Source organism: Neofelis nebulosa, chromosome 16, assembly GCF_028018385.1.
Source record: "Neofelis nebulosa isolate mNeoNeb1 chromosome 16, mNeoNeb1.pri, whole genome shotgun sequence".
Classification (NCBI taxonomy): Eukaryota; Metazoa; Chordata; class Mammalia; order Carnivora; family Felidae; genus Neofelis; species Neofelis nebulosa.
In genome coordinates this window covers 46997589-47023529 of record NC_080797.1, presented here as the reverse complement: position 1 = coordinate 47023529, position 25941 = coordinate 46997589, and the positions used below count along the sequence as shown (strand labels likewise).

The 25941-nt window shown below is 47.4% G+C and overlaps 1 protein-coding gene and 1 long non-coding RNA gene across 3 annotated transcripts; one reads left to right on the top strand and one right to left on the bottom strand.

The window, feature by feature from the left end:
- Positions 1-17291, bottom strand: DYNLL2 (dynein light chain LC8-type 2). Of its 2 annotated transcripts, none has more exons than XM_058702859.1 (3): positions 17268-17291; positions 3998-4136; positions 1-2060 (listed from the first exon to the last, which is right to left on the bottom strand). In XM_058702859.1, the coding sequence occupies exons 2-3, from the start codon at positions 4127-4129 to the stop codon at positions 1923-1925; spliced, it is 270 nt and encodes an 89-aa protein (XP_058558842.1). In that variant the 5' UTR covers positions 4130-4136; positions 17268-17291; the 3' UTR covers positions 1-1922. The 2 variants fall into 2 exon arrangements, with proteins under 2 accessions (XP_058558842.1, XP_058558841.1); XM_058702858.1 differs by lacking the exon at positions 17268-17291 and adding an exon at positions 7042-7311.
- On the top strand, positions 8745-25930 carry LOC131496995 (uncharacterized). The gene is made up of 8 exons (XR_009254706.1): positions 8745-8790; positions 20417-20651; positions 21036-21254; positions 23179-23423; positions 23566-23704; positions 24099-24239; positions 24833-24928; positions 25618-25930. It is a non-coding gene; the product is annotated as an uncharacterized LOC131496995 (long non-coding RNA).
- Positions 25931-25941: the final 11 nt, after the last annotated feature.

The following is a 25941-nucleotide window of genomic DNA, read 5'->3' as shown; positions in this document are numbered from 1 at the left end:
TGCATCAATCGACCTTTAATGTCCAAAAGAGGCATGGATGCAGAGCATAGAAGATGTGGTGGGGTCTCAGCCCCTGCTCCAGAAATGAGGGAGAGATGAACACAAACCAGACATTTCCAACTGGCCACACAAGTCTGGGAAGGCAGGGGGAAACACAGATCTGGACAATCATAAAAAAACAAAACCTAAAACCAAGCACTCAATCTTGTGCCCACCGAAGGGTTTGATATAGGGAACTCACTCACCATCCCCGTACCCACCCTCCCCTGTCAGCATCAAAAAAGAAAACTCGGCACACACTAAAGGCTTAGGGAGGGGGCATTCTCCTGCCTCCCCACCAGCCCCAAGGATGGACTTAGAAAAACAAAGAAAAAAGAATGAGCTGGATCCCAACCACCCCCCTCCCATAGTGTCAACCCTACACATGAGAGTTTTAAATGCGATTTACAAGAATCAGCAGCTCAGTCAGCAATGACTGCCCTCCCTCCACCATCCCTGTTTGATCAACAGACAAGATTTCCCCCCACACTCTCCTTGGAATCTCCTGCCACTAGCGGCCCTGCTCCATCGCCTGATACCCAGCTTCACCACTGCAAGACTAATCCCCTCCAAAGTTCCCCCAAAGGTCCTCACAGCCCTTTATCACTTCTATCCCTACCTCCCACAAGAGGCTGCAACCACCCACAACGTCACTTTCCCTCTCCATGGAGAACCAGTTCCAGGGCAGATGGCATCATAGCCATCTCCTCATGGATAATCCTCCCAAAGCCTTCTGGGGAGCAGATAGCCATAGAGCAAGCAGTGTCTGGGCCAGATGGCCTGGGGAGTTGACAACTATCTTCAGCCCCAGAGATTTTTTAACATAAAGACCCAATTAGAACTAACTGTGCAGCCTATCTACCCATACACCCTAGAGATTCCACACTGTCCTGCCCCTCCCTCCCCTCTACCCCAAACCAAGACACACACACACATACATACATATACACAGAGGAGAATCAAGGGAGACATTGATTTGGTTTGATTGCTAAGACTTAACTAAGGTACTACAGTCACCAGAAATTCCCTTGCCAGCCAACTAACAGGGGCTGCTCTAAGAGAACTCCAGAGGAATGAGAAAACCAAGGGCTAAGCAGGGAGCAGACAGAAGGAGAGAAGAATGAATCGGAAAAAAAAAATCAAGCTAATCCTACCTCCAACATCCTCCTAGCAGGAGCTCCAGCAGGAAGAATAAAAGAAGGTAATCCACAAAGACACAGCCCTTACTTAGAAACTCTTCTGACAAAGACAGCAAGACAAGTCTGCTCCCCACTCCCACACACCACAGACAAACACGTCTCAGGGCCCCTTAAAGAATCCACCCCCCACCCCACCCTTTGCCCCAAGCCGTGAAATCACAGTTCAGTGGAATATTCTCCCTGGTACTAGATCAATCCCCCTACCTCCTTCCTATCCCTCTCTCCCTGCCAATCTTAATGCCACCCCCCCTGCAGCCCCCCTGGCCCTCCCAAAGCAGCATCCGCTGCCAGGAGGAGGCTGCTACATTTACTTCCACCTCCAGAAACCAATTTCCTTCCCCAGCCCTCCTAGGCTTACAGACTTTGTGGAGGGCTTTTTATTTTATATAGGGAGAGAAAGAGAAGAGGGAGGAGTGGGAGAGACTTTCTAGTGCAATACAACCAAAGAAAAAAATTTTAAGTCTTGAAAAATAAACATAAAGCAGCCTTCTTCCCCAGGCAACTAAACAGAAAGAAGTTTGGTTTTGTTTACTGCGACATACACATGAAATCGAGTATACAGTCCATGCAGTAGCACAGCCATTGGAGAGGACATCCTGATGCTGGCCCCAGTGCAAAACAGTCCCAGCAACGCCGCCTGCTTGCCATCGCTGCCGCCGCCACTGACACCTTCACTGTGGCCACCTAGCCTGACTTGAAGAGGAGGATTGCAACTTGACCCAAGTAAAAATAGATGAAGTGCTTTGTCTCGTGTGTAACATAGCTGCCAAAATTTCGGCCCACGATACAATGCCAGGTAGGGTTATATTTCTTGTCAAATTCCTAAAAGAAGAATAAAAGGGAGAGAAGAAAGGTGATTAGGACAGCTGGAAGATGAGAAATCAGAATAGGAATCTGATTAATTTAGTTATCATCCCCCACCTACCCCTAGCCCATGGCCTCAGCTCCCCAAACCTCAGGAGCTCAGGTTAAGGCTGGCTAGGACACTCCTTCCTTCATTAATAATGGAACACCGCAAAGGCTCTGTTATTTCTCTCTAGCACTTTACACCCCGATCATCTCCCCTCCTCCTAGCTACCCTACTCCATAGCCCACCCTGTGATTCTTTAGCAAAGGAGTCAGGGAAGCCAGAGGCATAAACGACCACTCCAGAGTCACGCAGCATGTGGAAAACAGAAGAGCCTCCCTGACTGGACACCCATTGCCTCCCACATTATTAAACCAGCATTTCCAAATGCCAAGAAGCAAGACCCTACAGCCAAAGTCAGGAGTACCAGGAAGCAGTTCTTTGTAAGTCAACATTAAACCCATTCCTATGTGCCAGACACCATGTGGGCTGTAAGATGCAGAACAAGGACATCGGCCAGGAGATCAAGGCAATTTCCTTCACTTCTCTCAAGGGCACAAGTTCAGCACCAAAGCAACCTAGGAAATCCTTATGACCTAATCAGACAGGCAATTCCCGGTCACTCCATGCATGCAGCAGGAAACAGATGGCTGAGTAGATGCACCCTGCCATGCAGCAGCCCTCCACCATGGGCCTAGCAAAGCTGCCAACCCTGGGACTGTCCCCTAGGTGCTCAACATTCAACTTGTTTGGACTCCTCACAGCCCCTATACCACAGGACTCCAAGAGGTATTAGGGAACAGTAGAAAGGGCATGGATCACCAAATCTAGACTTAATGCTGACTCTTACTCTGTGTAAGATAGGAGAGCCATAGTCACTTCCCTGGGTCTTATTTTCTCAATCAGCAAAACAAGGAACCTGGGACAGATATAATCTAAGGATTCTCCTGACCCTCAAAGTCCATAATTCCAGATTCCCTGTACAGGACAGATAAGGCCATCACTCAGCAAGGAGCTAGCACCCCCAGCAGCCTTGCTGGGTCTGCACCCATTGGCTCCTTACACAGAAAGTCTCTCAGGACTCCAGAGTTACCTCTTTACCTGCATAGAGAAGCAAAACTCTGGAAAACTTAAGGATACCCTACACCACCTCTATGGACCAGAATACCACTGTACTTAGACATCCTTTTTGGGATATAAGAGTTGAAAATATCAAAGACTGGATTACGTCACCAATGGACATAGATTCGAAACAAAATCAGAGACCCTGGGTACCACTTCTCACCTCTAGCTCAGCTGCTTCTTCACCATGTTAACCATATCCATTCACTCATTCACTCAGGAATTTTTCAGGGACTAAACCTATTGCCCATATTGCTCATCCAATATTATATATTCAAGCCCACCCTTTTCTTAAGAAGGTGAGGAGAAAGAGATGATATAGTACCTGTGTCCTTTTTAAAAGAAAAAGAAACCACCACATGATAGGGATTATTATAGGGATAGCTCACTTTAAATGATGCAGTTCCCTGAAAATTTTTGTATGATCTTATATTATCTGTTCAAATATCCTTATCTACATTTTGAATACTTCTGAATTAATGGGGTCATATTTGATCCCAAGTTTCTCTCCCCAATGCCTTGCAATAATTATCTATAAATTATCTATTATCTATTATCACATAACCATCTACACACACACACACACACACACACGCACACGCACACGCACACTTTGGCAGAGTTCCTGTTAAGAATTCCTAAGGTGAAGGCTTTGGTAAGAATCATTCCCTAATTTGTCTGCTTTGCAATCTCCTGGGTTTTGTTTACACGGGTTATACCTGCTTTCCTAAGTCCCAGCTCAGCTGCCCATCCCCATCCCTGGCTAAAAGGCACAGCTCTCTGGGCGCACCTTCTTGATATAGGCAGCAATGTCCTTCTCTATGTTGTACTTCTCCATAGCCTGCGTGGCGCAGTCAACGGCATCCTGTTGCATGTCCTCAGACATGTCTGCATTCTTGATCACTGCCTTCCGGTCAGACATCGTGACACTGCAGAAGAAGCAGAGAGGTGAAGCTGACAGCCCCATGCGCTAAGCAATGAGCATTAGCAGCTGAATGTGGAGCCTCAGTGGGAGAGCTGAGTACAGAGAGTGAGGGCAACAGAAAACAAAGACATGAGGTATTAATTAGGAGGAGGTCCTAAGCTTTAAGCAAAGACATGGTTCCCAAGCCTGGGAAATACAAGGTAGATAGTAAAAAAAGACATAATTAGCCATCAGTTTTTAATCATTTGTAAAATGAGGTGTTTCTAACTTATTTATTTCTGATATTTTCAAAAGCATCAATTGCCAAGACATTACAACGTATCTATAACCTACTAGCTGTGTCCTTGGGCAAGTTACTTAACCTCTGTGCTTTCATACCATCATCTTAAAATGGAGACTCAGGGTTATCAAGGGTAAACTAGGTGGCATTAACACCTGAACACAATAAATCCTTAATTTAATGACCATTATTGCATCATTGGTATCATACTGGAAACAAGATGGGACTAGGAATCAGTAGGCCTGACTTCTGGTCCTGACTATGAAGTCTTGTAGTCTAAGGGCAAGTCACTTAGCCTTACTGCATTCATTACTTCCATTTTAGCAATGAGGATAGCTCTCTATCCTCTATAAGGATTAATTAAGGTTAATATGAGAACACCTGCAAACAAGGACAGTCTACACTGGGGTCTGTCGGCCAGATTCAGCCCACCATCTGTTTCTGTAAATAAAGTTTTACAGAAACAGGCTACAATGGCAGAATGGAGTAGTTAGTTGCAAGAGAATGCATGGCCTATAAAGCCTAAAATATTTGCTATCTGGTCTTTCACAGAAAAAGGTTGTCAATGCCCAGTGATAGTGATAGAGCTAACAAAAGGCAAGAAATTATTAACAGTCTTTTTTCATATCTCTGCTATCTAAGCCATGGCATTCATCCTACAGCAACCAGAGTTCTGGGATACACTTTGCATGGTCCATTCCTAGAATGACAGGAACCCGGATAAAACTAGTCAGGATCCACCTGGCAGTCTATAGCATGTGAGGTGAGATGCAAGAACAGAGATGAGCTGCAAAATCCAATCTTGTCCTTGACCACAGTCCCATCACACTGACCACCTCCCCCCAAAGAGGAATTTTGTCATCCAACCCAGTGGACAAAAGATGTCGTCATTCCAGCCCTGTCTGATATTAAGGCGGGGGTGGGGGGAGCTGCCCACTCAAAGAGAGACCCCTGGGAATGATACCTTGATATGGGAATGATACCCTGATATGGTATCAGGCCACCCTGATCTCTGAGTCCACACTAGCCTGTGAGCTGGGTGAACTGAAAGGGAAAGCAGAACTCATGATTACTCCTTCAGCCTGCACCAGATGCAAAGAAAGTATACATGCCAGCTGCCAGCCACACAGCCCTTGACCGCACCCAAGGCCACCTCTGTCTGGCACTTTCAAACTAAGCAGGGCTGGTTCCACTTCAGCAGAGACTGGCAGAGCAAAGGGTTAGTGGACCAGCATCCTCTGCCCCACACCCGAAAGAAAAAGAGCCTCAAGGAGTCTGTGTGAACCACCTGGTGCTGAGGAAAGGTCCGGAGAACCCTGTTCAAGGCCTGACGAGCTACATGACCTTGGGCAAAACAACATCTTCATTTTAAAAACCAATGGTTGAAATATGATATGGGGCAACTTTAAGGAGTTTGAGCAGATATACAACAGCAGCAGAGGAAGAATGTTCTGATACTATAAGGCTCTTTATATTTGAAGAAAACTAGTATCACCTGGTACCCTATGCCAGGTTACCACTCAGAAGGGGGCACTGTTTACAAACGCTAGGGTGGGGGTGGGGCCTGGTTAGAGACTGCGAAGTTAAAGCATGAAATTGGCACCGGTTTTCCCAGCAAACTCACCTGCTCCAGTGCCTCACCACCAAAGTCCAAAGGAACAACTTTGTCACAATAATTAAAAGCCACCTTACTCTCTAGTAGGAGAGAGCCTGCAGTTACATAACGTTGGGTCTTGTGACTACAATGCTATGATTCTTCACCCCTGGCCCCCCAGGCGTCTGAGAGGAGAGGCCTAGCCCCAACCTGCCCTGTCCAAGGTGCCAATGAGAAAAGGACAGGGAGGTGCCCTGCCTAACCCCTCCCTCCTGAGAAAAAAAAAGGGGACTTGGGCCTTCAGACAGAAGAATGACCAGAAGGCCCCAGGCCAGCTGCTTCAGTCAAGAGCCAGGGGATCCTGTGAAAAGCGAAGAGGGCACTCCAGGACAGCTCCCCATCCTCTAACCCCGGTTTTGCAACAGAAAAGGCTAAGCCTCCGAAAGACGGACCACCCTACCCTCCCCAGCCCCCAACACACACAAACGCTTGTATTTCCTCCCTTGAGATCTCCAAGGGGGCTTATCCCTCCACCGTGCCATCCTCCAGAGAGCGGCGGTCCCCAAAGGCCAGCACCTGGGGAAGGAGAAAGCATCCTCCCCCCACCTCCGCCCCGGCCGGTCAGCCGCCCTCCCCCGCCCGGCCTGGAGCAGCGCCGGAGTGACTGGGCGTCCTCGCTGCAGGAAGGACGCCCCAGAGGGTGGCGGCGGCGGCGGCAGGAGGCGCCGCGTCACGCCCGAGCCCTCTCCACCCCCTCTCCCTCGGCCCCAAACACCAGAGGCCTCCACGCAGCGCAGAGACTGTAGGGGTGGGGGGCGGGGAGGAGGCGGGGAGCCGCACCTCCGCAGCCCAGGGCCTCCAGCCGCGCCCAGGGGTCGCCAGGACACGGGGTGGCGCAGCCCCGGGAAGGAGGGGCGCCGGGGGCGTCACGCCGAGGCCAGCCCTGCTCCGGGCGTCGGGGCTGGGCCCGGCGCGTGGGCCTACACGCGACAGGTGCGGGCCGCCGCCCCGGGGACGCCCCCACCCACCGCTCACCTTCACGGAGGCTAGTCTGCGCGGGGCCCCGGGAGAGCAGCGATGGCTTGAGGCTGGGCGCGGGCAGGGGCGGTGTCCCCTCGGCTCCTCCGGCAGCAGCCGCCGCCGCTGCGGTCTCCGGTTCCCGCAGCCCCGGGCCGAGCGCTCGCCGTCGCCGTCGGCCCTTCGAGCTTCCCCGGCCGCCCGCGCTCCGCCTCTCGCCCGCCGACCCGCCCGCCTGCTCCGCGCTGGCGCCTCACAGCTCCGCTCCGCTCTGTCGCTGAGCGCGGCCGACGCGCGGCCCCCACTGAAATAGCGCCCCGCCCCCGCCCCCCCGCCGCGCGCGCCGCCGTCCGCCCTCCCCATTGGCTGCGCCCGCCCGGCCCCGCACTGCGGGCTTCTCCCGGCGCCTCTCTCGCCCCACATCTTGTTTCCTCCCACAATGCCTCGGGGCGGAGGGAGGGGGAGCTGGAAAGGGTTGGGGGAGGGAATGTGGCCTTAAGAAGAGAAAGAAGGGGAAGAATGCAGACCCTTCTACCAGGGTTAGGAGGCCAGGCCTAAAAAGGAATAAAGAGGCAAGGCTTAGACAGAGGGAGGGGTATAAAGACCCCAATCCCAAGAAGAATAAAGGAAGAGAGAGGGAAGGAGATTCAGACCCGGGGAGCAGCTGGGGAAGGGGTAGAGATCCTAACCTGAGGAAGAAGCAGGGAAGGAGGTGAAGTCATCAGCCTCAGAGGAAAAGACAGGACCCCTTTTCTCCCCCCAGATCTGTAGGAAGAAGAGGAACAGCCTGCTCCACAGAGAGGTATAGGCACAAACAGCCCCAAGGGCTCCCCCTCCCCTTACATTCAGGAAAAGTCCCTTCCCCACGCAGCTCAGCCTTTGTTCCCGAGTCTCAAGGCCACAGGACCTAAACTCCCAGCTGGAGCTCCAGCTGCTCTTTATCACCAAGAGCAATGGAGGCCGACCCTAAGCACAGTTGTGAGAAGGGAGGTTGGTCTTTGGCACGCAGGCTCCTGGGATAGAGGTGAGAATAAGCCATTTCTAGTCAGTCTAGACTGGAGGGGGAGTGAATAGAACCCCCTAGACGTGCGAACCAAAGTATGGCAGAGATGTGAGGAGCTTAAAATTCAGGCCATCCATATTTCTCACCTTACAGAGGAGAGAACCAAAGCCCTCACCAGATCACTGGCAAGTCAGGCCTGGTCTTAGCTTCTAGGCAGCAGCCCCTCTGGTGGCTGAAGGGGCTATTTGTGGGAGTGAGCCTTAATGCATGTGCCCATTGGGAGGGTGCCTGCCTTACACTCTACCCCACCCACCTCCAGAGAACAGGAAATGTCTGCATTTTTCTTCCCTTCTGTTTCACAAAGGAAGTATCTACCTAAAGGGGTGGTGAGAATCTGTATAGGGAGCTATGCATTTGGGCCACACAGTGAGGATTAAGAAGCTCCCATTCCCATTTTCCCTTCACTGTCCCAAACCATGGTCAGGAAGTCAGACTTGCTCTGGCCCTGGTCTTCTCTGGTGAGGAGCATCATAATTTAATGTTCATTATGTGTTAGGGAAAACCTAGAAATCATGCCCTCCCATTCTGCTGGCCACAGTTCTATCATCTCCCAAACTCGGGGTATTTCAGAGAAATAGACGAGGCCTGCTGTATCCCCTCACACCCAGGGTATTCTGATGTCAGCCTCTGTGTGAATGAATGGGGGGCGGGGCACATGTGGGCAGAGAGGGAGGAGATGAAGAAGGATGCTTTATCACCTCAAGGTTTGTGGAGAGCTAATCTCATGAATTACTGGGAGGAGAACTCTTACCCTCCTTCTCCAATGGTCATTAGCTTCCAGCCCCTTCTATGGTCTAAGGATCAGAACAGCCATGTATGGTTGTGCAGGTTGTTCATTGTACAATGACATTCAGGCTAAAAGGCAAGTGAGAGCTAAAATATAGCCTACACTTCACTTGCTAAACTGCGTGCCCTGGTACAGGACAACGTTCACCCAAAAGATGCGTACTTTTTTTTCAAGTGGGCACAGAGGAAACTGAACTAGTGGTGGCCCTGCCAAGGCTATACTGCTGATGTATATATAAATCCTCCCTCTCCCTGGCCTCAATGCTTAGAGTAGAGTAGGCAAGGATTTGGTCATTCCCGGTCCTGGGCTGTGGTGGGGTGGAGGTAAGGGCACAGAGTTAGAACCAGTGCTTTGCTGTTAAGAAATATGAATGTCAGTGTGTGTGTGAAATACGTGTGAGAAAGACTGACTCTGTGGGATATCATGGAGACTTGCTAATAATAGTATGGTTTATAGACAATAATTAATATTTATAGAGCCCTCACTCTGCGCCAGGCTCTATTCTAAGTGTTTTAAATGTGTTGTTGCATTTAAATCTGAAACAATTACAGTGAATATGTATTACCATCTTTCTGCACAGACGCAGAAACTACCCCTTAGAGAAGTTCAGTAACTTGCCCAAGGTTACCCAGCTTTTGTCAGTGCAGGATTCAGCCCCAGGCTGTCTGTTCCCAGGGCCTATACTCTTAGCCTTCCGCTATCCTGCCTCCTAACCGAGAAAAGAAAAAACTGTAAACCAAGGGTTTGGTTTTCTATCTGAATTATACCAGCATTTCGTAAACTTACCTTACTCCTAAGCCCTTTTTCATCCAAACGTTTATTAACGTCTCCAGGAACTACTATTCCACAGGACACAGTTTGGGAAACTTGTGCTATACTAATTACTGCTATTTATGTGAAATGCGTACTGTTTAGGGTAATTACTATGCAACACAGGAACTGCTGTAATTAATACGTCAGCTTAACTTGGTGGATCTTTTTATTTGATGCCACTACACATTCGTGATTGCCCAGTTATCTGTTGCCCAGATGACATAACCGTGTCTTCAAATGTAAAAATCACAGGGGACTTTCATTCTTGCCTTATCTGTGGGCCCCCTATCCCCTGCTCCCTTCTTTAACCTAAGGGTCCCCTAGGACCCTGATGGTCCCCCCCCCCCAAATCTCAGATCTCCCCACTGTGGGTGTCCCACGGGCTCCTCAGACTCTTCACATACACACATACAAAGCCTGGTCATTAGAAGCATTGGCCCTGGTGCCAGAATGCCTGGATTCGAAATTCTTTCCACCAGTCTACCAGCTGTGCAGATCTAGTCAAACTATTCATCATCTCAGATTTTCATTTTCCTCCTCTGTAAATCAAGAACAGTATCTACTTCATAGTTAGGAGAAAATACTGGAAAAACTCTTGGCATGATGCCTGGTCCATATAAGTGATTAATAAATGTTAGCCATCATCCACATTTCTTTTCCAGACTTGTTTCCCTTCCCTGTATTTCTTACCTCAGTTCACGGCCCTATTATCTACCCAGGCACCAAGTCAGAAACCTGCGAAGCATGAATGTGGATGAAACTACTCCATGGCTGAGAAATATGGATTAGAAAGACACTCCATCCCTTCCTCCACCCAAAGAACTGTGTTCGAGATCTTCTCTTTCCCTAGAACCCACCATAGGTCTGTCATCACCCACCTCTTGGCTATTTCTCCAGTCCGTGCCCCCTCTCATCATGAATACCCTGCATGGGGCACTCATCATCTCTTCTAGTTGGTTCCCTGCCCTCAATCCTGGCTCCTCCTCCCCAAATCCACACTGAAGTGTTCTGTCTAAAATGCAAATCTCCTAGGCACATCCTGCTTCCCTGCTCAGAAAAAAAGACTGCTCTTTCCCATAACTTACCTCCCCCATCTCACACCCCTACCTTATCTCCCCACACTTTCCATCTCCCTCTTCGTGCTCTACTAACACTGTCTATTGCCTGTGGTTTTCCTCACACCCAGATTCCACACCTTTTTTTCATGTGGTTCCCTTGCCTGTGAGGTTTGTGGCTTTCTTTGCTGGCTAACTCGTTGGTATGAGTGTCCTCTATGAAGCCTTCCTGAATCCCAGATGCTTTGACAACATCCAGGGCTTATCACTGACCACATTCTATTAAACTTGTGAGGCTTAAATTTGTCTGTAGTTCTTTGCAGACAGGGATTACATCTTATTTATGTATGGGCTGTAGAATCTAGCACAGTTCTTGTTACGTGGGAAGTTCTCTAGAAGTATTGGTTACATTGATCATTTCTATTAGGGTAGGGCCTGCGGGACTCCCACAGTGGAGAGGTCAGGACTTAGGGGGCCATCAGGGCCCACATCATGATAAAAACCATGAATGTGGATGAAACTACTCCATGGCTGAAAAATATGGATTAGAAGGACACTCCATCCCTTCCTCCACCCAAAGAACCGTATTTGGGTTTTCTCTTTCCCTAGAACTAGCAAAGCATGCTATTTACACTGGGGCCCTTCCTGCCCAGAACAAGTTGCTGGCTAAGGTAAACCATTGTCAGCACTGGGGAACACCCAGGCCTGATGTCTGAATTGATTTCCTCCTCATACTCCCTGTTGGGTATTTGGCTGATATCCTGACCCTTATAGGTAAAATAACCAAAGGTTCTTCCACCCCAGCTGACCAGGTCACTGAGAGGAAATAGAGCATGGCAATGACAAAAGTCGTTTCACCAAGCCCTTGAGTTGTTGACTTGCTTCAAGGATTTCAGGAGGATGGAGAAGGGTGGGAAGATACACCCTCAAACTCAGTACAGTGCAGACCCTGGTGCCAGTTCCCTCTGCCAAGTCCCCATTTTGTGTGTGTGTGTGGGGGGGAACCTAAGGAAGAAAGCAATGTGACAAGAACGACTGGAATCTGCCCCAATTCCCCACTGATTTCTTGAGTGGCCTTGGAAAACATGTTTCCCTAGGCAACCATTTACCAAGTCCTAAATATTGCCTTTCCTCCTCCCCAAGTCCCCCAAAACCTGGAGGAGCCAGCCAAGGTCAACCATGCGCCCAAGGACTAGTGAGATGAGACTAGAATAGGAGTCAGAGGAGAAGTCCTAAGCCCAAATTGGCTCAGTCAAATCATTTTATTCCTCAGAATATGGATTTCTTCATCTAGAAAATGTAGGACTGGATAATCTATAAGGTCCCTGTCAGCCCCCAGATTTCACAGGTCTGTGATTCTCTGATTTCAATACCCCATCATAAAGGATACTTGCCCTGTGGGTTAGAGAAATTTCTCTACCTGTAGCCAAGCTTAAATACCCTCTTTTCTGATCTCTCTGATCCTCTTAGAATTCAGAGAGCATTCCTCTATACTCCCACCACCCAACAGAGTTGGGATATCATTCTGTTCATCTTTGTATTCTCTCAACTAACAAAGTGCCTTGACCTAAAGTTCAATTAATGTTTGAGCTTCAATTAAAATATTAAAGCAAGTGGTCATCAAGAAAGAACCAGAAAAAAGATGTTCCAATGCAAGTAGTGGTTTCTAGATCACAACTCCTCATAATTTAGGAGTCTTCCTCCTTCATTGTCTGCACAATCCTGAGGAACCCTGCCCCTGCCATGGGAGAACCAAAAGAGTAATATGGAATTTGTCAGTCCTTGTGCAAAAGATCAAGTTAGGGTTCTTGAGTGCACGAAACATCTGAAGAAAAAAGCAGGACCAGAGTAGACCCCTGACTCCAGGGAGTAGGAACCATGGAATAGTTTCCCAGGGCATCTCAGTGGGGCAAATCACTGGCATTTTCCTTGAGTCAGACCAACTGTCGATTCAATTCCCAAAGAAGGGCATCTCATTGGACAGACTGGCTCACAGGTCCACTTTTTGGCCCTGGAAGTGAAGGCAGCCTGAAAGACCTTCTGAGATCGAGGGGGGAATATCTGACAGAAGGAAAATCCACATGAAGTTGCAAGAAGCAAGAGAGTGGGTGCTGGGCAGGCAGAAACACAGATGTCTACTCTTGGAGAGCCTCCAGAGTGGGAGGCAAGATTATTTATGAGGGAGAACCTTGTTCCCACTGTCATAAAAACAAACACTAAGCTCTCACACCCTCAGTCCCATAGAGTGAGGTGGGGAATGGTGAGTGGAGTCCTAAAAAATGAGGTCTGTACAACTTTGCCTTCCTCTCTGAGAACAATTTTGAAGAAAAACTTTGCCTTGCTAGGCATATTGAAGTATATTCCAGTTGGCAAAAACTTTTTAAAAAAATCTTCTCACTAGGATATGGAGGCCCACCTTACATTTCAACGTAATAAGCTAATTCTGTTTTTACATATATAGCAGCTTTAGTGCACGATTCAATGGTTTTTAGTATTCACAGAGCTGTGCAACCATCACCACTACCTAACTTTAGAACATTTTCACCACCCAAAAAAGAAACCCTATACTCATTGGCAGTCACTCCTCCATTTGTCCCCAGTTCCCATTAATGTACTTTCTGTCTCTATAGATTTGCCTAATGTGGACATTTCCTACAAATTGAATCATAAAATACATGGTCTTGGGTTGCCCGAGTGGCTTAGTCAGTTAAGCATCTGACTTCAACTCAGGTCATGATCTCATGTCTCATGGGTTCGAGCCCTGCATTGGGCTCTGTGCTGACAGCTCAGAGCCTGGAGCCTGCTTCAGATTCTGTATCTCCTCTCTCTGCCCCTCACCTGCTTGCATTCTATCTCTCTCTCTCAAAAATAAATATTTAAAAAAAATTTTTTAAATAATAAAATACCTGGTCTTTTAGGACTGTCTTAGTTCACTTAGTATAATGTTGTCTAGGTTCATCCATGTTATAGCATGAATCTGTACTTCATTCCTTTTTATGACTGGTTAATATTCCATCATATAAACGTACCGTATTTTGTTTATCCCTTCATTAGTTGATGGACATTTGGGTTGTTTCCACTTTTTAGCTGTTATGGGCAATGCCTCTATAAGCATTCTTACACAAGTTTTGGGGTGGATATATGACTTCAATTCTCTTGACTATACACCCCGGTGTAGAATTGCTGGGTTTCATAGCAATTCTATGCTTAACCTTTTGAGGAATGGTCAGACTATTTTCCAAAGCAATTGCTTCATTTTACATTCCTACCAGCAGTGTATGAGAGTTGCAATTTCTCCACATTCTCACCCCACACCTATTATTGTCTTCTATAGTATAGCCATCCTAGAGGGTATGAAGCCAACTGTAGTTTTCATTCACATTTCCTTGGTGTTTAATGATCTTGAGCATCTTTTCATGTAATTGGCAGTGTGTATATTTCTTTGGAAAAATATGTTCAGATACTTTGCCCATTTTTATGTTTTATATTAGGTTTATATTGTCTTTATATTATTGAATTGTAAGAGTTCTTTATATATTCTAGATACTAGACCCTCACCAGAGATATGATTTACAAATATTTTCTCCCATTCTGTGGATTGTATTTTGATTTTCTTTTTTTTCCCTCGGTTGTATTTTCTTTTTTTTTTTAATTTTTTTTTCAACGTTTTTTATTTATTTTTGGGACAGAGAGAGACAGAGCATGAACGGGGGAGGGGCAGAGAGAGAGGGAGACACAGAATCGGAAGCAGGCTCCAGGCTCCGAGCCATCGGCCCAGAGCCTGACGCGGGGCTCGAACTCACGGACCGCGAGATCGTGACCTGGCTGAAGTCGGACGCTTAACCAACTGCGCCACCCAGGCGTCCCTTTCGGTTGTATTTTCATTTTCTTGATGGTGACCTTTGAAGCACAAAAGTTGTGAATTTTGATGAAGACAAATTTGTCAAATTTTTTGTCCCTTGTGCTTTTGATGTCATTCCAAGAAATCATTGCCTAATCCAAGATCACAAAGATCTACTTCTACATTTTCTTTAAGAGTTTTAGCTCTTTCTAAATGAACCTATTTGAGTTAATTTTTGTATGGTGTGAGATGGGGTTTAACTTCATTGTTTTGCTTGTGGATATCCAATTGTGCCACATCTTTAGTTGAAAAGACTATCCTTTCACTACTAAATTGTCTTGACACCCTTATCAAAGATCAATTGACCATAAATGTGTTTCTTTTTTAGACTGCCAATTGTATTCCATTGATCTACCTATCCTTATGCCAGTATGATACTGTATTCTTGCTATAGCTTAGTAAGTTATGAAATCTGGAAACGTCCTCCAAATTTGCTCTTCTTTTTCAAGATTCTTTGTCTAATTTGGATCCCTGGCATTTCCATATTACCTTAAGGACCAGCTTACCAATTTCTGTAAAAAAGCCAGCTGGACTTTCAATAGAGATTATGTTAAGTCATAGATCAAGTTGGGGAGTATTGCTATCTTAACAATATTAAGATAATTAAGATAATATTAACATGTTCTGATCCATGAACATGGGATTTCTTTCCATTTATTTAGGTCTTCTTTAATTTCTTTTAATAATGTGTTATAATTTTCAGTTGTGTTATAATTTGTTATAATTTTCACTTTTTTGGTAAATATATTCCTAAGTATTTCATTCTTTATTGTATTTTATTAAATGTTTTATTTTATTTATTTATTTTTAGAGAGAGAGAAAGTATGAGTGGAGGAGGGGCAGAGAGAGGGAGAGAGACAGAATCCTAAGCAGGCTCCCCACCATCAGTGCAGAGCCTGATGCGGGGCCTGAACTCACAAACCATGAGATCATGACCTGGGCCAAAATCAAGAACCAGATGTTTAACCAACTGAGCCACCCAAGTGCCCCTCATTCTTTTTTTTTAATGTTATTATGGGGTGCCTGGGAGGCTTAATTGGTTAAGCGCCGACTTTGGCTCAGGTACTGATCTAGCCCCATATCAGGCTCTGTGCTGACAGAGGATTTTTGTATCTATATACATAAGCAATATTGATGTATAGTTTTCTTGTGATGTCTTTGTCTTGTTTGGGCATCTGGATAATACTGGACTGCATTGGAAAGTGTTCCCTGCTATTCTTTCTTTCTTTTTCTTTTTCTTTTCTTTTTTTTTTTTTTTTGGAAGAGTGTGGAGGATGGATATTATTCTTTAAACATTTGGTAGAATTCAGTAAAGCCATTTAGGCTTGGAATTTTCTTTGTGGGAAGTTTTAAAAATACCAAAGCAATCTACTTCTTTTAGGTCTATTCATATTATCTATTTCATGAAGTAGTTTCAGTAGTTTGTGTCTTTCAAGAATTTGTCCATTTTATCTAGGGTCACCTAATTTGATAGCATATAGTTGTTCATAGTGTTACTTTATAATCTTTTTTATTTCTTTAAGATCTGTAGAAATGTCCCTTCTTTCATTCCTGACTTTAGTAACTGAGTCTTCTCTTTTCTCTTGGTCTAGCTAGAGATTTGTCACCTTTGTTCACCTCTTCAAGGTACCAACTTTTATTGCATTAATTTTTCTCTTGCTTTCCTATGAATAAGGTGGTTCTCCAGCACTCAGATGATAAAAGCTCCTGGGTCAAGAGAAGCTCAGACTGGAACTATTTCTTTGAGCAGCTGGATTTAAACTCAGTTCCTTGTCTATTTTCCATTAAATCAGAGTTCTCTCTATTTTAGTGTCTCCCTTGCCCCCCCAATCCCTGAAGTGATATGGAAAAAAAAAAAAAACCCAGAAACCACACTATTAATTGAGGGCTGTGAGGGACAAAATTTCATTAAATCCATAAACATTTCTTAAACATTTGTAACAAGCTCTGTGGAAACGGGACATGGATGAGTATCCAGAAGTAGCCTCAGACTTCTCCACCCTCACAGCCTTTTAGCTGGGGAGACACACGTGTACGCAACCAACTTGACCCCAGGCTAGACTATGATGAGAACTGTGATCAAGAGTGAACAAATGCTCATGGGGGACACAGGGTTGGGTGGTAATCAATCTTTCTGGAAGAATCAGGGAGCAGAAGAGTTGACATTTGAGGTGAGTCTTGAAGCATGGTAGGTTTTGAAGGAAAAAAAAGAAAAGGGAGGAAGTACGTTTCTTTAGTTAGAGAGAAGCTCACTGGCTAAGGTAGAGAATTGTAGGAAGTCAGGACTTGCAGGAGAGCAGTGTTCTGGAGAAGGAAACAGGGTGGACAGAAAAGTTAAGGCCAGACTTTGGAGGTGGCTAAAGGATACGCTGTGGAGCTAGAACTTTATCCTTAAGAAACCCAGAGCCCACTGAAGGGCACTGAGCAGGAGGATGATGTGACCAGCCTTTGTTGGAACTCCGGGCTGCAACAGAAACCGAAGTTGGTTTACTCAGACTCTCTGGTGCCATCCACACCTACAGAAGCAAGCAGTGACAGCTGCCATTACCACTGTTGGTCACACCCTCCTTGGGACTCTCTCCTCCTTAAGCTCCATGGCACAGTACTTCCCTGATGCCTTCCTACCTCTCTGGCTGCTCCTTCTCAGTCTCCTTAGCAGGCTCTTCTTCTTCTGCCCATCCTAAGTGCTGGTGTTCCTCAGAGTTCTGTTCTAGATTCTTTTCTCTTCTCACTGGACCACTTTCCCTTGGAGATCTTCTATGTTACCATGGCTTCATGACCAACTATGGACTGGAAATTCCAATCTATGTGTAGCTTTCTCAGACCTGTCTACTTATTTAGACCCATCAGATCTAACTATCCATTAGAGATCTCCATTGAGGTGCTATATTCTTTAAAATTAGGTCCAGGGGTGCCTGGGTGGCTCATTCAGTTGAGCGTCTGACTCTTAATATCAGCTCAGGTCATGATCTCGCTGTTGTGAGGCTGAGCCCTATGCTGGGGCAGAACCTGCTTGGGATTCTCTCCCTCTCTCTCTGCCCCTCCCCTGTTCTTGTGCATGTGTGCATGTGTGCACTCTGCCTCTCTCTCTCTCTCTCTCAAAATAAATAAACATTAAAATATAAATAAATAAAATAAAATTAGGTCCAGATGTGACTAGAAGGGAAGTCCCAAGTAAAATGGCCCAAATGAGATAGAAGTTTATTTCTCTTTCAGATAAAAGGAGTCTATAGGTATTAAGTTCCAGCCTGGTATGGCAGCCTGGGAGTCATCTCTCTGAGATCTGTCCCTTTGTCTCTGTCCCCAAGCCACCATCCTCCTCCAGGTCCACTGCAACAGCTCTGCCATTCTTGCTCCTCTCAAGCACACTCTCTGCATCTACACGGTAGCCACCAAACATATGTAGCTATTGAGCACTCAAAACGTGGCTAGTCCAAATTGAGATGCATTATCAGTGTCAAATACACACTGGATTTTGAAGGCTTAATATGAAAAAAAAGTAAAATATCTTATTAAGATTTCTCTATTGATTATCTGTTAAATGATAGTATTTTGATATATTGGATTAAATAGCATCTATTATTTTTAAAAATTTCACCTATTTCTTTTTACATCCTTTTACATTTTTAAGGTGATGACTAGAAAATTTTAAATTACACATGTGGCTCACATTTGTGGCTCTTGTCACATTTCCAGTGAACAGCACCTCTCCACACAAAACCAAAATAGATCTTTCTAAAACACAAATCTGAACACGTCACGATCTTCTTAAATCCTGTCTGTGGCTTAGCCATTATCTTTAGGGTAAAGTTCATTCCACTCAGTACGGTTTTCAAGGCTTCGTGACCCAGCCCCAGCCTCACCTTTCAGCCTCATCTTTTATTACTTACCTCCTCCCCCTGCCTCTTGCCTCTTGTCTCTAGGTTCCAGGCCTTCACACATGCTATTCTGTGTCTGGAACACTCTTTATACTCTTGGGTGCTTAAAGTGCCACTCATCTTTCCATCCTCCTTAGAGGTCTCTTCCCCAGGAGGCTTTCCCTGCTACCCTGTTTCTCTGAGCTCCCTTTACATCTCTACCTTGACCCCACTCTACCCCACCCCCAACTAACAGTTTTGCCAACTAGCTGTGTCCTTTTCCAGACTGATTAGAATCTTGCCTGTTGCATTCACTGTGGTATCCAGAGGAAAGACTACTGACATGTGGCCAGTAGTCAACAAGCATTTGCTGAGCCAATGAACAAGTCAATGAATGACTCACCCCAAAGCCAAATAAACAAAATTTCAGGTAGGGTAACACCAGACCTCATGACTTCTAAGCCTCAAAGAAATGGCCAGGTGACCATTAGGTTCCTGGTTCCAGTCTGGGAAGTGAAGCAAAGGGAAATTTGCAACACATTGCCGGTCTCCAGTCCTGCTCCAGGCCCACATATGTTCATTTATAGAGACCCAAGCCACCACTGTCTCTTCCCCCTTCCCAAGAAGGGCAAACAATACTGGCTCTCCTCCTAAGGAAGCTCTCTGGCATGTGCCCCCAACATTTTCAGAAAGAGCTATATTGAGGATACTTACCAGAAATGAGCTTCCTCCTGGGTGGGGTGGAGTGGGGTGGGTCAGAATGAGGGAAGGAGGTGAGAAGGGTGCCCATTTTGATTGCTGTCTACCCAGCACCAGGAGAATTGATGTGCATGTTTCTTATAAAGTGTGAGCCTCTCTGTGAAGATTTCCTTTGAGGAGACAGGAGGTGGAGGAGATGGGGAGATGGGGACCCAGAACTGAAGATAGGAAAGAAATTGGAGTCAAGAAGCCAGAGAGGGAGTGCCTGGGGTTCCATTGTTAATTTACTGTGTGCCCCAAAACAAGCCCATATAGCTGCTCTGGGCTTTAATTCCTCATCTATAATCAAAAGAAGGGCACCTTGGTGGCTCAGTCATTAAAACATCCAGCTCTTGATTTCGGTTCAGGTCATGATCTCATGGTTATGAGATAAAGCCCTTTGTCCGGCTCTGAGCTGACAATGCGAGCCTGCTTGGGATTCTGTCTCTCTCCCTCTCTCTCTGCGCCCCCCCCCCACTTTTGCTTGCTCTCTCTTTCTCTCTCTCTCTCTCAAAATAAATAAATAAATAAATAAATAAATAAATAAATAAATAAACAAACATTTATAATTAAAAAAATCAGCTTTTGGGCCACCTGGGTGGCTCAGTCGGTTAAGAATCCAACTCTTAATTTTGGCTCAGGTCGTGATCTCACAGTTCATGAGTTCGAGCCCCACATTGGGCTCTATGCTTGTTAGTGCAGAGCCTGCTTGGGATTCTCTCTCTCTCTCTGCCCCCTTCCCACTTACACATGCATGCGCCCTCTCTCTCTCTCTCTCTCTCTCAACATAAATAAATAAACATTAAAACAAAGTCAAAAAAAAGAATCAGCTTTCTGCACCTCTGGAGGGGTTGTTGTAAGAATGAAAGGTGATAATGGATGTAAATGGGCTTTGAAAAGACAAGTATCAGAGTAAAATTACCATGCACAGGCAAAGTTTTTAGGCTGTGGTTCTGTTTGGGCAGGAGATTCCCACAGTTGTGGGAATGAGGCTGGGAGTGCTGGCTAGGAACCTATATTCTCTCAACAAAAGTGAGAGCAGAAGGCAAAGCCGGAAACCATTCTCTCAGCCATGATCCTCCCAGGAGTCTGATCAGCCTATCTGCCTATTTTGCCTTGGAGCAGAAAAACTGAATCTTTTATTTTTTATTCTTTTTTTTTTTTTTTTTTTTTTTTAAGTAAGCTTCATGCCCAGCATGGAGCCCAACGCAGGGCTCAAACTCACAATCGTGAGATCAAGACCTGACTCCAGATCAAGAATCAGAGGCTCAACCTACTGAACCACCCAGACATGTCCAGAAAAGCTGAATCTTGAACAGAGCCTTGAAGAAAGTGCACCCAGCAGCTATCCTCAAGGCCTTGCAGAAAGCACAGTCCCACTTTAGGGCCCCCTCACTGCTTCTGACACATTCAGGTGAGCATGAGCACACACAAACACCCATATGTGCACACACACACAAATACACACCCTTTGTAGATGATACACACACTCCAGGTCCTCTGCCCAGTGCCTTGAACCTCAGAGCTTCCTGTTACTCCTTCTCAACTTGGAAGGACTCCCAGTGGATTGACCCTGCCCTTAACCCAGCTAGAGACCATGAGCTGCTCCATGCGGAGTCCCTGATCCCCCAAAGAGGCCAGCCAGCACAGAAAGGGTTGCTGGAGACCCCTCTGAGCTAATGAAGTGGGTCTTGAAGGTGGGATGCATGCTGGAGGCCCTTGCTCTATGGGCAGACCCTATACTTGACAAAGCGATCACTCACAAGTTTTATCAGCCTCTTCTCTCTTTTCCTTTCAGAGCTGTGTGAGATCACACAAAGCCATCAGGAATACCTGCAGTTCCCAACCTGGAGAACTGAAAACATTCCCCAGCATGCTGCCAGCGTGAAGAAGCTCTGTAATTACAGACATGCAGGGGTTTGTGTTCCTGACCTCACTCATCAATGAAACACTTCCGTCCCCTTCACTTCCCACGGTGTCTTTATCAAGGAAGCGGGAAGCTGGGCCCATCAGAAAAGTGAGTTCTGACTCCCTGCTCCACCATGGGCAAACACTAGACCTCACTACGATTCAAATCCATTCAATCGTGTATTCATTCCCTCATCCAACACACATTTAATGGCCCCCTGCCATGTGCTAGCACAGGGCCTGGTGCTGGGGACACACCAAATGTGACCCAATCCCTACTGTTGAGGAGATCATAGTCTAGTAAGGAAGGTAAGGTATATGATATAAATAGTTACAATAAAAAAATCAAAAAGTGATGTGTGATAAGGAAAGCACAGGTAAGGGGCTCCTGGGTGGCTCAGTCGGTTAAGCATCCAACTTCCACTCAGGTCATGGTCTCATGGTTGGTGAGTTCAAGCCCTGTGTAGGGGGTCTCCACTGACAGTGCAGAGCCTGCTGCTTCATATCCTCTGACTCTCTCTTTCTGCTCCTCTCCAGCTTGCACTCTCTCTCTCTCAAAAATAAATAAACATGGGGCGGGGGGAGGAAAGTGCAGGTAAAATCCTAGATGAGAGAAAGATAATTTTGGGAAGGGTGGCTGTTTCTTGATGGTCAATATAGTGCAATGGCTGAGAGTACAGACTCTGGAACAACAGACCTGGTTCAAATCCTTACTTTGTCACCTACTAACTATGTAACCCCATGGAAAAATGAGAATTTTCAGGGGTCCACCTGCTATGGATGTCAGCTGGAAAGTGGCATAGAATATGGTTTTTCTGCATGTGTAGAGCAGGAGGGAAAGGCAGTCTAGAATGATAGGGGCACAGGGAGAGAGTGTGGTGCTTGGAAGGATTTCCTTTTTGCTACAGCATAGCCTCTGAAAAGGGAAGAAAAAGAGTTGAAGTCGGTGAATTCAGTTGGGGGTAAACTTTGGAACACAGGATGCCAAAACGCACGTGTGAAGTATAATGACATAGGGCAGAGTGCCCACCTAGCCCCAAGCAATTGTCCTCATCTTTAGAGCCAAGTTCAACTGGGCCAAAGTGGGGAGGGTCCCCAAAGTGGGGAGCCAGCCCTTGGGGCTTGGTGCAGTGTTGGCCTGCGTCCTGGATTCTGCCCACCGAGGGAGGCCTGTTCCTGCCTCTCTGGCAAATTGAGCCCGAGAAACAGGGCTGAGGGAGAGCCCTGGTTTTCTTTCACAAGGACAAGCAGACATGGGTAGCTGTGCCAATCTGAAGGCCAGTGATGGAGCACAGAGGCTGGGAGAGGCCTCTGGAAAGGTGGCTGATGGGGAGGGAGGGAGGACTGGAGGGTGGATTCAGCCGGAAGAGGCTGAGCTGGTTCATTATCATTGTCACTGGCTTCCGTCTTCCTCTGGGGTTATACACAAACCCTTCGATCCCAGGTCAGAGTGGGGGAGACTGAGAGCGAGATTTCACTGAGCTCAAAACAAACTAAGGAGCGGCTGCAAAAGGGGCCACCTTCCCAGAGAGGGATTCCTAGCTCAGTGCCATCCCCAACCTGGGGTTGAGGGGCCAGATTGGGAGGCCACGTGGTAAGGCGCTAAGTGTCCTCACCCGGGGGGGTATCAGGAGGCCTCCATTCTTGTCCACCTTGTGCGTCTCTCTTTGTGTGACTTTGGGGAAATCACTTCCCCTTGGCCTCTGTTCCTTCTCAGTAAAACAAAAGGGTTTTGCTGGAAGGATCTCAGAGGTCTTTCACAGCCTGTACCTGAGTTAAGCAACTCCCTGCTGTTAAGATTTGGGGTGTGTATCCTAAATATTGGAAGAAACCCAGAACATTCAGATATGAGAAAAGAGGAAACTAGGGAGGCTGTCCGGAGCCCCCAACCTTCAGTGTGCTCAGGTGTGAGGGCCGCAGAAGGGGTGGGAAAAGGAGGAAGAACAAGGAGAGGGAGGAGCAGCCTATCTGAGCACCTGACATCTCAGGGCAAAGGAAGCTAAATGATAAGAGGATTCTTCCCCCAACTCCAGCCCAGGATCCTGTGGAAAAGCTGCATTATAATCGATAGCCTCGTAAATAAATAAATAGTCAACGCATCCTGTCTCCAGCTCAGAGCTTCTTCAGGAAAATCGAACCTCGACCCACTTCTGCTCGCTCATTCTGGATTTCTACGGAGGCCTCCAGAGGGAAGGAACACTTACAGGTCATCTTGGGCATCCCCCTGCCTCTGGGCCGGCCTGCCATCAGTCATGACCTGAAGGAAATGATTAGGAGGGTAAATCTGTAGCTAAGATACCCACAATGTTCTCCCCTCCCTGCGCCCCGCCGCCCCACATAACATAACAGTGTTGTTTTCAGATTATCTACACTGCAGTTCCTTTCCCCGAGCACTGATAATTGGGGTTTCATTGTCTCAGGGAGGAATTCAGGCCTCAGAAGCAGTCGGTAATCCAGACTCCTGGCTCTGATGTGGCTATCTCACAGCTGACAGACGTAGCTCTGGCTGCCCGGAACGTGGCAAAGGACTCATTCCCTGGTACCTTCTAAGAGGCAAAGGTAGCCAGTAGCACAGCGTAATGGGCTCGTAGAGCTGGTTACTAATTTGTAAGGCTGCATGAATGAACTGCCCCAAAATACGAGGAACACATTTATGCAATGGACTTCCTACACTAGGGAAGAGACTATGAATGCAGTACACCAGCCTTCAGTCAGTTCGTAGAGCCAAGAGGGTCTTCAAGAAATTATTTGGCCCGGCCCTCTCCCCATGAGCAGCCCCCAAGGTCCAGCCCTGAAGTGACAGGCCCAGGGTCTAATGTAGGGCACCCAGGTCTGGCCCTAGGCTTCCCGTTCTCCCCATAGCATGGGTTGGGGCTGGTGCTGAGCAAATGGGTTGTGGCTGTCACCAGAGAGGAACTGGCAGCCGACACAGCAGACTCTGTTTTCTTCGCAGGCTGAGGGTAACTAGAGGAAGCTGAGAATTCCTCTGCTCTGCTCTGCCTCGGCAGGAAGAGGGGACAGGAGGAGGGGAAATGGGAAGGCCAGTGGCTCTCATTCCAAAGGAGGAAATGTTCCAGCTCCTCAAATAAGCCAGGTAGTGTGGGCCAAAGATGGCAGGGAAGACAACAGTAGGGCCCCATGGCGTCCCTGGCGGGGGGGGATGTCAGGAGCCTGGGTCCCCTGTTTGGGGCTGCTCTGGGCTAATGGTGAGATCTAACATTTATTAAATGCTTGCTGTATGCCAGGCACTGTGCTAAGAACTCTATTGTACTATGAAGGCAGTTTGTATAAGGGCTGAGAACACGGCCTAAGTGACTCATGACTGGGTTCAATCCACCTTGGCTACTCACTAGTTCTGTGACCTTGAGTAAGTCACTTAACCTCTCTGTGCCTCAGTTACTTCATTAATAAAACGGGACTAACAGTACCTACCTGATAAAGTCACTTGAAGATTAAGTGCATTCACTCACAACTCTTAGGACAGTGTTTGCCATGTAGTGAGCTAAGTTTTGCTATTACTACCTTGTTGAACTCTCACCTAGAGTAGCTATTAATCTCGGAAGCTCAAAGAAGTCAAATGCTTGCCAAAGGTCCCAGGTCTGTTTGACAGATAGCATGGGTGCCATCCTAAGATTCTCTCTCTCTCTCTCTCTCTCTCTCTCTCTCTCTCTCTGTCTCGGGAAGCAGCTCCAGAACTCACCAGCTCCCACCCAGGTCCACTCCAGTTTGGAGACTCCATGGCTGCTTCCACAGCAGGAACAAAGATGGACCTCTATCCTGCCGGTGAGGCCTGCCTCCTGGGGCAGAAGGTATCTACTGTTGCCTCTGGCAGAACCCAGACCCAGGAGCCTCCCAGAGGCCTCCCTCTGCACCACTGCCCCGGGCGGGTCTCGCTTAGAGCCTCCCACCTTCCCGCACAGTCTCCCCTCCTCATGCAAGATGCCGGCTGCTGAGACGGGAGGGATAAACAAACTGTGGCTCTGGCCCAGCCCTCTGCCGGCTGGCTGCTCCCCGCCCCCCTCAATCCGCAGTGCACAGTCGCTCTGTTCTCCTGCCAACTTGGCAGCTCGTCTCTGCTGTTACTATCAACACCTCCCAGGGAAGAGGGAGAGGAGTGAGTTCTGATCGCCTGGCACACCGAGCAGCAAATTCGTGTCAGAGCCAGCCCCAGAATGTCTCCCAAGTTCCCAAGGCTCCTGGTGGGGAAGGAAAGGTGGGCCTGAGCAGAGAGGCCCCCACTGCAAGCCAGGCTCCAGCAGAGTGCCTGGGCCTGGCCAAAGCTGCAGCCCCCAGGAGCAGGCAGCTCTGAGAGAAGGGACTGCCAGGCCGGGCAGGTGCACAGGAAGGGGTTCTGTCTCACCCCGGCACTTGCCACAGTCCAGGGTGGGTTGGTAGCTTGATTCCTGACATGGTTGGTCAGGGGTGGGGCAGCCTATGGCCAAGATAGAAGAAACAGGTCTTTCTCTCTACAGGCCATGAAGCCCTGGAGTGTGTGGACTGTACCTCCTTTCTTCCATCTTTCTTGGACTCATGCAGAGCTCTTGCCCTCCTTGTCAGATTGGATTGGGAGGCCCAAAGGGGCCACCTTTTACCCCCAAATGGAAACTTCTCACAGACAGAAACCATATTTCCTTTTCCCAACCCTCTTCCCCAGGCTCTTACACCCTGCCTAGTTGTCTCCATAAAGCAGCCGATGCCCTTCTCAGCCCCTGCTGGACTCCTGGGACCCAGTTAGGAAGAAGAAAGAACCCATATTTCCAGGGGCCCAGTGCTCCACCTCAAGCAAGGTCCACTCA